The sequence below is a fragment of the Solanum stenotomum genome, chromosome 4, assembly GCF_019186545.1.
Source record: "Solanum stenotomum isolate F172 chromosome 4, ASM1918654v1, whole genome shotgun sequence".
In the NCBI taxonomy this organism is placed as follows: domain Eukaryota; kingdom Viridiplantae; phylum Streptophyta; class Magnoliopsida; order Solanales; family Solanaceae; genus Solanum; species Solanum stenotomum.
The window spans coordinates 1,368,210-1,380,080 of record NC_064285.1 but is presented as its reverse complement, the minus strand read 5'-3'; the positions used below and the strand labels follow the sequence as shown (position 1 = coordinate 1,380,080).

At 36.2% G+C, this 11,871-nt stretch overlaps 1 protein-coding gene and 1 pseudogene across 1 annotated transcript; both read right to left on the bottom strand.

Moving 5' to 3' along the window:
- Positions 1-11,871, bottom strand: part of LOC125862005 (disease resistance protein Roq1-like) — a 34,761-nt pseudogene that overhangs the window by 4,015 nt on the left and 18,875 nt on the right.
- Positions 6,203-6,732, bottom strand: LOC125862006 (TMV resistance protein N-like). Its single transcript, XM_049541973.1, has one exon. It carries the CDS (start codon positions 6,683-6,685, stop codon positions 6,203-6,205), a length of 483 nt encoding a protein of 160 aa, XP_049397930.1. The 5' UTR covers positions 6,686-6,732.

Here is an 11,871-nt window from a genome sequence, read left to right as displayed (position 1 = left end):
TCTTTTTCCTCCCTAACTGTAGGACACATCTTCTTGCTCAACTTCATATGACCAGCAAGAGGTGTACTAACAGGCTTAGCATTTTTCATATTGAAGCGCTCTAGTACACGTTCAATGTACTTCTTCTGTGACAAATAAATCTTCCTTTCATCTCTGAGACGAGTAATTCTCATGCCCAAAATTTGCTTGACATGACCCAAGTCTTTCATAGCAAAAGACTTACGCAACTCTTTCTTCAACTCGTCAATCTTGGAAGTATTCTTGCCCACAATCAACATATCATCCACATACAACAAGAGGATGATAAAATCATTGCCAGAAAATTTTTGTACAAATACACAGTGATCTGAAGAAGTCTTCTTATAGCCTTGCTCCCCCATGACAGATTCAAATTTCTTGTACCACTGTCTAGGAGCTTGCTTTAGGCCATAAAGACTCTTTTTGAGTTTGCACACAAAATTTTCTTTACCTTCTACTTTGAAACCCTCGGGTTGTTCCATATAAATTTCTTCTTCTAGGTCACCGTGAAGGAAAGCCGTCTTCACATCCATCTGCTCAATCTCTAAATTAAGACTAGCAGCCAAACCTTGAACTGTACGAATCGAGGACATTTTCACAACAGGAGAAAATATCTCGTCAAAGTCAATACCCTTCCTTTGACCAAATCCCTTAACAACCAATCTAGCTTTGTACCTTGGCTTCAAGTTGTGTTCTTCAACCTTAACTTTGAACACCCACTTGTTCTTCAAAGCTCTCATGCCCTTGGGCAATTTTACCAACTCATAAGTGTGGTTCTCATGCAAAGATTTCATCTCATCTTGCACGGCTTCAATCCATTGATCCTTGTGCTCATCTTCCATAGCCTCCTCGTAACATTCAGGTTCTCCCCCATTAGTGAGTAACACATACTCATTAGGTGAATAACGAGAGGAAGGAACCCGTTGTCTTGTGGACCTCCTAAATGGAATATTTGAATCGTCCACAACTTCATGAGCAGGAGGATCATCAATAACAATATCATTGTTATTATCAACATCAACATGTTGATTCGATACATGATTATGGGCATCACCATGATCATCAAGCCCAATAACATCATGCATACTTGTGTGAGGAACTTTATCTAGATGAACTATGCCATCAAAACTTGAAGATTCTAGCTTCTCCGCTTTGTCAATATCTTCAATTGTTAGATTCTCCATGAAAATAATATCACGGCTTCTCACAAGTTTCTTCTCAATTGGATCATATAGCCTGTAACCAAATTCATTGAGGCCATATCCAACAAAGATGCACTGTCTTGTCTTGGCATCTAACTTTGACCTCTCATCTTTCGGCACATGTACAAAAGCTTTGCAACCAAATACTCTCAAATGGTCATAGGAAACATCCTTTCCATACCAAACACTATTTGGTACATCACTTTGCAAAGCAACAACAGGGGATAGATTAATAACATGTGCAGTGGTCAATAAAGCCTCACCCCAAAATGAGCTCGGCAATTTTGCTTCAGAAAGCAAACATCTAACTCTTTCCATCAAGGTCCTGTTCATCCTCTCAGCCAAACCATTTAGCTGAGGAGTCTTCGGAGGAGTCTTCTGGTGTCTAATGCCTTGATGCTTGCAGTATTCGTCAAATGGTCCACAATATTCACCACCATTATCAGTACGAATACATTTTAGTTTCTTTCCAGTTTCTCTTTCAACTGAAGCCTGAAACTGCTTGAAGACACCTAACACTTGGTCTTTAGTCTTCAAGACATAGACCCAAAGTTTTCTCGAGCAGTCGTCAATAAAAGTGACAAAGTAGAATGCACCACCCAATGTCTTTGTCTTCATTAGACCGCATAAATCAGAGTGCACCAATTCAAGCAACTCTGTCTTTCTTGAAGGAGGGTAGGACTTAAAAGAAACTCTATTTTGTTTACCAGCCAAGCAGTGCTCACACTTTTCTAATTTAGCACTTTTGAAATTTAACAATAATTTCTTTTTGGCTAGAACATTAAGTCCTTTCTCGCTGATGTGGCTAAGCCTCTTGTGCCATAACGTTAAAGAGTTATCGCTCTCAACTGCATTCACCATATCAACACAAGCAGAAGCCGTAGTCCAGTATAGACCACGACGTTTGTTACCACGAGCCACAACCAAGGAACCCTTAATGAGTTTCCATTTTCCATCACCGTTGGTACTGACGTATCCTTCATCATCCAAAACACCAACAGAAATCAGGTGCAGACGAACATCAGGAGCATGTTTCACATTGTTCAAAACTAGTTTAGTTCTCACACTAGTTTTCAAACAAATTATACCAATACCAACCACCTTAGAAATAGTCTCATTACCCATACTCAAGGTTCCAAAATCACCAGGAGTATAGGAAGAGAAAAAATCCTTCCTTGATGTCACGTGAGAAGCGGCACCAGTGTCCACAACCCAGCTTGACTCATCACAAATAATATTTATCATATCCGCATCAAGGACAGTAACAAGATCTTCGGTGGTGACGGTGGCTAGGCAATTTTCATTGCCATCTTCTTTAGTTTCCTCTTTGTTTTTGTTCTCCCTCTTCAACTTTCTGCAGAACTTCTTTGTGTGCCCTTTCATGCCACAATGATAGCACTCAATATCCTTAAGTCTGCCTCTGGATTTGCTCCTATTTTGTTCTCTATTTTGAGAACCACGAGTTTTGTTTCTCCCCCTGGAGCCAGTTATCAGGACATCCGACGAAGAAGAACCTTGAGATTTTCTTCTCATCTCTTCGTTCAAGACACTACTCTTGGCAGAATCCATTGAGATCACACCATCCGGAGCAGAATTTGACAATGAAGTTCTAAATGTTTCCCAAGAGTGTGGTAGGGAACCAAGTAAAAGCAAACCTTGAATTTCTTCATCAAATTTAATGCCCATAGCAGATAACTGGTTCATGATCCCCTGAAAATTATTCAAATGGTCTGTCATCGGAGAACCATCATGATACTTTAAACTCAACATCTGCTTTATTAAGAACATTTTATTGTTGCCAGTTTTCCGAGCATACAAACTTTCAAGATGCTCCCATAGGGTTCGAGCATGTGTCTCCCCAGAAATATGGTTCAACACATTATCGTCAACCCATTACCTAATGAATCCACAAACCTGTCTATGCAACAAATTCCACTCTTCATCTGTTTTATTATCAGGCTTTACAGTGGCAAAGACTGGTTGATAAAAATTCTTGACATAAAGCAGATCTTTCATTTTTCCCTTCCAAATGGCATAATTAACACCATTTAAAGTACCATTCTACTTGTGTTGGCTTCCATCGTTTTCCCCCCCAAATATAGTTATTGCAAACCAAAGTAAATCTTTTCTGATGTGGAAGTTCAGACTGTGCTGCAACCACAGAGCATACTCAGATAAAACCTTGGCTCTGATACCAGTTTGTTGGGAAAAAACGGACAAGCACAAAAATATATATGGTAAAAGTAATGGAAATAAAATGGGAAAATAATGACACCAAGAATTTTACGTGGAAACCCTTCTAAATAAGGAAAAAACCACGAGCCAAGAGGAGCAACTGATATCACTATAGTAAGAAATTTTACACTGTGTAGTCACGAATACAATACTCAAAGTGACTACTACACACTCAAAAGGAATAACATTGTTTTGATTTCCACCCTACTAAAATATCGCTCACACTCTATTTTTCTTCACAGACTATTTTCTTATATAGTCTATGGAAACCTCACAGCTCTCTAAATATTTTACTCTCTCTGTGAAATTGGTGTGTCTCAAATGAGGAGCCGAAGAGCTCCTTTTATAGATGCAATTGCATTGCACTATTCAAAAATCATGCCACCGAAAAATTTGCATTGCTGCAAATTTTGTTGACAAAAGAAAAAGGTTTGCAGCTATTGTTGACAAACAAATTCAGCCCTCATTTTCTTTACAACAATTGTAGCTGCAATTGTTGACCCAAAAAAATTCATGGGATGGACCCCACAAATTGTGTATATCAAAGCACTAATTTTGTGTAGCCTTTCAATCTTGGAGAGACTAATTCATCAGCATTAAACCGAGAAAACGAAAAAAACTGCAATTTTGTTGTATTGGAGATAGATATAGAGAGAGTATACCTTTGATATTGGCCAAAGTTCCACAAGCCAACTTTTGCGTAAACAAAGCACAATGAGTTGTGATGGTTCAAAGCTCTCTGGCAATGAAACTGAAGGATACCCCGGCCAATCAATAAACTGTAGACTTGAAGGAAGATAAGTGATAGCGCAGTTTGAGCTAAACGTTCCATCACCAATTATGAGTATTTTTAAGCTTTGCATCCTCCTGAAAATATTGCTATAATTGACAAGATCATCTTCAAAATAGAAATCTTTTGGGATACATAGGCTTTCCACCTTTTCTGTTATCTGTATAGAATGAAGCATATATTTAATTGCTAACAAATAAAAATGGGACAAGAAAATTAACAGAACCTAGAGCTTACGAAATTATTAATTACATTAAATATTGCTTACCAACTTTCCTTTAAAAAGGTCAGAAACTTCCTCGGGAAGCCGTATTCTGCTGTTAGCGTACTCTTCCCGTATGACATTTTCACCCATTTCTCTTATCATATTATGCATCACGATTCTATTATTCAGGTCGATGGATAACAGCGATTTTTCGATGAGGTGATCCATTATCAGTACAAAACCATGACTCACGTCTCTTAGTACTAGTTCCACATAAAGACAAAAATTATAACCACCACAATATGCAATATCTAGAAATAATTCCTTCTCATCTTTGTCCAGACCATCAAAACTAAGCCTAAGCTTTCCTAGAATGTCATTGAGCGGGATTCTCTTCAGCCGATCAATCATGTCTCTCCACTGCTCTTTGTCTCGTTTGTAAAAAGAACGACCCAAAACTTTAAGAGCTAAAGGGAGTCCACCAGCATGGTTCACCACTTGTCTTGAAAGTTCCATAAAATCTTCTTTTGGTGATTTTTCTCTAAACGCATGTCTACTGAACAATTCAAGTGCTTCATCCTCAGATAATAGTTGGACTTTGTACACGTTATCCCCAACATGATTGATTAACAAGTGCTTGTCTCTTGCTGTTAAAATAATTCTGCTACCCATACCAAACCACTCTGGCCCTCCAACTAAGAATTCCAACTGTTCTCGATGGTTTACATCATCGATGATGAACAGAACTTTCTTCCAGCGAAGCATATTCTTTAAAATAATCACCCCTTCGTGTTCACTAGTCAGAGTCATCTTTTCACCCAAGAGCTTGCAAATGACAACCTGTGCTAGCCATGTTAATCCATTTTTCTGATGAAGTGTTCCAACATCACCAAGAAAACAATCAGCTTCAAACCGATGACGGTATCTTTGATACAGAACACTTGCAATTTCTGTCTTGCCGATGCCGCTCATACCCCAAATCCCAATAGAGCGAACATCATTTGATTCCATATCTAATAATGAGGTTACTTTCTCAACCTGAGATTTCATACCCACTAAGCTTTCCGGTAAAGGAGAGATAACTTGAAATGACTTAGGAAATATGTTATCAACTAGCTTCTTGATGCACTCTGCCTCATCCCTATATTACAGTGAAAATAATCTCAGAGTAAATAAAAGAAAAGCCTTGTCTTAGACTAATATCTAAAACAATCACATACTACTGTCATAAAGGTAGTTTAAATCAACTATTATGAATTATAACATTTTAAAGGGAAAATGCACAAGTATCCCCCTAGACTATGACCAAAATTTCAGAAAAACACCTTAACTAAACTAAGGTCCTATTACCCCCTGAACCCATTTTTTTTTGTAATTTTATGCACCTTTTTGGCTTACGTGGTATCCAATTATCTCTCACGCGCCTCAATTGCGTGGAGTCACGGAGTGTGCCACGTAAGACAAAAGGTGTCCAAAATTACAAAAAAAATAAGTTCAGGGGGTAATAGGACCTTATTTTAGTTAAGGTGTGCCAATGGGATTTCGGTCATAGTCTAGGGGGGTACTTTTGCCTTATCCCCATTTTAAAATCTAATTACATCATCAAACAACCATATACCTCTCTGTTTTTCCTAGGATATCTGTTCCTTTTTTGGTAAATGTATAGATGATGATTGTGTGGTGTTGTAGATAAACTTTGGTCCTTTTCCTCTTGATAAAGAGAAGCCCGATATAATTAAAAAAAAAAAAGGCTTACTTGAAATTATGTAAATGATAGCCTGATATTTTCCCTGCCTCCACAAATGCACCCCTCCATCTTTGAACCTTCTCCATATCATCTTTGTAATTTACCTCGTGTTGGGAAAATGAATCAGCGAAAGGGGGATTTTGATGGCGTACATCTGATGGACTCACATCATAGAAGACTGGAATCACAATCTGCTCCAATTCCTTTTTACACTTTATGATGTGTGCAAGCTCCTCTAAACACCATCTTGACGATGCATAGCTTTTTGAAAATATTACGACAGCGAATCTGGCCTCTTCTATGGCTTTTAAAAGTTCAGCAGAAATTGATTTTCCCGTTTCCAACCGCTCATCGTCTTTGAAAGCGTGGATTCCTCTTTGTTCTAGAGCATTATAGAGATGACTCACAAAGGTTCTACGCGTATCTTCACCTCTAAAACTCAAAAAGATATCGTACTTGCAAACTTTGGAAGAAGAAGCATGAGACATTGTTGAAGAATATTGCTAAATACTAACAGGCAAGTTCTCAGCTTTGGGTATATATTTGTTGTGCTGATTAATGAGAAATATTTGAAGCCTAATTGGAAAAATTGTTGTGAATGCAGAATTTGGTCCAACTTATCATTAATAATATCCTCACATTTTAGCCAATGTCTGATATGAAGTCTTCTTAGCACCACATATTTGTAGTTATATACATTTTCACCCGCTGTCTCTGCAACATGCATTATTGTGAATGGGTCCAACTTCTTATGAAAAGCCCCATCAACAAATTACACAAAGAAAAAGAAAGTTTACTTACTAGTTCTTTTTAGATCATGCTCTCATATTAGCAAATTCATCCCTCCATCTTTGAATCTTCTCCGTAGCTTCTTTGAATTATTCCTCCTCTTGAGAAAATGACTCAACCAATGGCGACTCACATCAATTTTTCTTTCTTATAATAGTTAGTATCCAAGTCAGCTTGAGCACACCTCAACTATTTCCATCATTTATGTTGATAAATCAATTAATATGTTTACTAATAATCTTGTAAAAACAACTATATTTTCCATTCACCCAAAGGATACTTGCCGGCTCACACCAACAAGAAGTACCAGATAACTGTGTCCACTAGGGCTAGGGCTAGGACATATGGGAAGAATCACCTAATATTTTTATCTCCGTTTGAAGTTGAACCTGAGACCTCATGACTCTCAACCACTTCATTGACCAATGACCACTATGTCACACCCTTTATGGGGAACTTCTTAACATCTTCCTATTTCAACTCATAAAACTGTATCCTAGGTATTCATTATTGTGAGAAATTAAAGTCATTACATTTTTACTACTTAAAACACTTTATTGTAGTATGGTCGAAATTAACCCCAAGTTTCGACATAAGAAGAGATTCCATACGAGGACTTCCAAGGATTCGGTCACCCATCAATGGGTCCAACCTCTAATGAAGTTCACAAGCAGGATCATTGTTCAATGGGGACCAACTTCTTAGAAATTTCCAGCAAATTTATTGTGTTCACAAAGAGTAAAGACTATACCTTTTCTCATCCTCTATAGGAAACTTGTAATCACCTTCCTAATTCATGACATAAAATGTACCTTTTTTCAGTATTGCACTGACAAATTAAACAATTGAGCAGTAAATTGATACCTTTCTGTAAATTGATATAAATTTGTTCCCCTACCCGAGAAATTGAACAAAAATTTCGTAACAATTTAGAAGAAAACACACAATAAGCAGAAAAGAAAGACCAACCTCAAAGATATATTGATCCAACCACACTTCAAAAGCCAATTATTGAGGTATATAAGAGAAGTTCCATTGAGCAAAATTTCAAAAAGGATGGCAACATTTGAATGGAGGGGATCATGTCAATAAGGCCTTCCTCTTAAAAATAAATAAATGAGAAAATACATAAAAATCCCCTGAACTTGGTGCAAAACTTACTTTAGCGTTTTAACTTTACGGGTAATTATTTATCTCTTAATCTCTTTTCAAGTGAATTAAAATACACTCTAATATTATACTACTAGTCTCACAATCACAAGTGCATTCCACGCGCGCCATGCCATTAATATGTCAGTGCCACATCATTGCCACATCAACGTCACATTAAACATCATTTAAATTTTAATTTTTAATTCTTTTTATTTATGCACAATTTTATAAAGAAAAAAAATCTCAAAAAATAACAATTAATCCATGATTATAAGTAAAATAATCTCAAAAAAAGAACAAATTTTCAGTTGAAAGAGATTCAAAATCTCAAAATCATTTTCACAAAAACACATTCAATTTTAAGACACATAATCAAAGTAAATAAATAATAACAACTGAAAAAATTAATTTGAGATGAAAAAATTGTAGAGTTTCATTAAAAAGAACTTCAATTTCATTCAAATCTTGCCATAAATACTAATTTTAATTTGAAGCAAGAACAAATCCATGATTTTTCTATTTTTTCCTTGTTCATCACACTTTTTGAGTTTTACTAATAGAAAGGAAATGAAGGTGGGATTGGGGTATCTTGAAGAAGGAGAAAAAAGATGAAAAGTTCAACAAAGAAGAAGAAGAAGAAAAGTGTGAGGCACTGAGGTTCGAAGAGAAAGAAAGAGGGTGGGAGTGGGGGTTCGAAGAAGAATAAAGAGGTGGTGCAAGTGGTGATCGAGGAGGGGAGAGGTGGATTGGGTGTGAGGAAGATGAAGGGGCGGGAGGTGGGGCTGGGGTTGGTGGTACTAAGGGCTGGGGGTGGTAGGGTATGAAGAAGATGTAGTAAAGAAAGATTATTGGCTAAAAAGAAAATAACTGGGGTCCACTTATTCTTTTTCTCTTTAATTTTTGGTTTAAACGCATTGCTACTTTTTTGACTTGCCATGTCAGCGATTTGAGTGTATTTTAATTCACTTGAAAAAAGATTAGAGGGATAAACAATTACCCGTAAATTTAAAGTGGCAAAGTATGTTTTGCTGCCAAGTTCGGGGGGATTTTATGTTTCCTTCTTTATTATTTATTCAATCGTTGTTGTATTTTTGTAAAAAAAATTTCTTTCTATTTTCACTATTTATAGTTTTTTTTTTTTGCCCTTTTGGCTCCAGACTTTATATAAGAATTTTTTTTCTTACTCTCTATTTCGTACCCATAGTAAAGCCCAGTACCATGTAGTCCCCATTCGAGGGGGAAAAGCAGGAAAATGCTCTGTACGAATGATTGACAAGCTGACGAAGTTTGTCGGGTTTTAACATTTTCTTTAATACTTCCTCCGTTTTACAAAGAGTAACCTGGTTTGACTTGGCATGGAGTTTAATATCAAGGGAAGACTTTTGTCATATCATCATAAATATATATAAACTACTGATTATGCCCTTCAGTGAACAACAATAATTTTTAAATGAACTTGTGAAAAGAAGAGAAAGTGAAGGGATATGTGTTAATACCAAAAAAAAAGTTCAAATATACACTTATGACATGTCTAGCATGCTCTCTCATTTGCATTAAATGTGTGTCCATTTTTAATTTTCTTTAAGTTTCTCATTTCTCTCTCATAAAATCATTCTTCAATTTTCTTTTTTTAATTTAGTGTCTTATCCAATTCTCTCTTTTTCTTGAAGAGCAAAGCTTATCTTAGTGAAGATTAGCAAAGTTTAAAAAACTCAACAATTATAGATTGATTTGTTTATTTATTTCAACAATTACAGGTTAATTTATTGATTTTTGTATTCTTTTATATTCTAGATTATTTCTTTTATATTCTTCTTTATTTTTAAAAATATTACTCATGAATTTCTAGTCTACATAGCTTCCAACAATGATTAAAGATTTTGGAGGGTAAATTTTCGTTTCCCTCCATGGAGCCAAATAATTTTGCTAAATATTTTAAATTTATTGATAATAAGGTTATGTATTTATAGTGATGTTAAGATTTTTTACCCTTTCTTACATAATTTCAATGTTGTATTGTCTATTTTAATCTTCATCTCTGTTTTAATCTCCTACTATATGTTGTACATACAAAAACAATGAACTCACAATTAAATCCAATTACAGTAAATTCAAGACTAAACTGCAAGGATCGTCAAGCTATTGGTGAATGACTTTTGAAAGAAAGCAAAGCAGGGCATCTCCGATATGAGTCTGTAAAGCAAGTTGCACAGTTATTTCACACTTCGGAAACTACGATCAAACGAATTTGGAGACAAACAAGATTATCTCTGGATAATGGAACTACATTAAATCTTTCACCGAGACTTGTTGGTACAGTGGGAGAAAATGAATTTAAATTGATATTAATCGAATAAAAGAAATTCCTCTTTATCGTCGAACAAATATTCGATCTTTAGCATGTGCGGTTGACGTGTCAACATCAACTCTTTTTCGACGTATCAAAGAAGGTGCTATAAGGGCGCGCACAAATGCTATAAATCCTCATCTGACAGAGAATAATAAAAAGGTAAGGGTTCAATTCTGTTTATCAATGCTTGATTCGGATACTCTTTATTCGAATCCAAAATATTCAGATATGTTCAATTATGTTCACATAGATGAAAAAATGGTTTTTTCTATCTAAGAAATGTGAACGATACTATCTCCTCCCAGAAGAACTAGAGTCTAATCCATATAGATCATGTAAAAGTTAGAACTTCATCACCAAAGTTATGTTCAAGGCTGCTGTTGCACGTCCTAGATTTGATCAAAATGGAGTTGACTTGTTCTCGGGAAAAATAGGGATATTTCCTTTTGTGGTCAAAGAGGCAGCCAAGCGGAATAGCAAAAATCGAGCTGTGGAAATATCACAAGGGCTTGCTTTATCAAAAAAGTTCTTCCAGCAATTAGGTCAAAATGGCCAATTTCAAAGTAAAATACTCCCATTTTCATCCAACAAGATAATGCAAGACCTCATATTGATATAAACGATATGGAATTTAACAAAGTTGCTTGAGAAGGTGGATTTGATATCAGACTTTACTTTCAGCCTCCTAATAGCCCAAATTTAAATGTTTTAGATCTTGGATTCTTTAGAGCCATTCAATCTCTTCAATATCAAAAGGCTCCTTTTGTCACGCCTCGAGCTACCCCTGAGACGCGGACACGGGACCTAGGACCACAAGTGATCTCAAGTTAACCCTGTTGGCATGATCATGAGCATACTAAATATAATAAACTGATGCAGAAGCTATAATCATAAACAAAATGGAAACTGACGAGTTTAATACAGTAAAGATATTAACTCAATACTAAGATGAATCTTGTAACACCCTAGACAATTTTCGAACTAAGACTCGAGCCGTCCTTCATGTGGAGTGAGATTTTACCGAGGAATAAAATTTCTTGAGTGTTAATTTAAGATCCCTAGATGTAGCACGTTGAGTTCCAAGAAGAGTTGAATTGGAAATAGTCATTTTGGAAAGAATCTGGAAAATTTGGCTATGGAAAAAAAGTGAGTTTTTGGTCAACTTTGAGCAGTTGTAACTCCTAGCTCAGAATGATTTAGGCGAATTTCCAGTTATTTCTGGAAAACCCTTGGAATGATCTTTCCAACGCCGCCGAGTTTGCTTGATTCCGAGTTCGTATGAGTGAGTTATGCCCTTTGGAAGTTGGGCTGTCGGCACAGTCGCACAGTCGCACAGTGCAGTTTGTTTAGTCCGAAAATTTTAAGGGTATTTTGGTCTTTTCC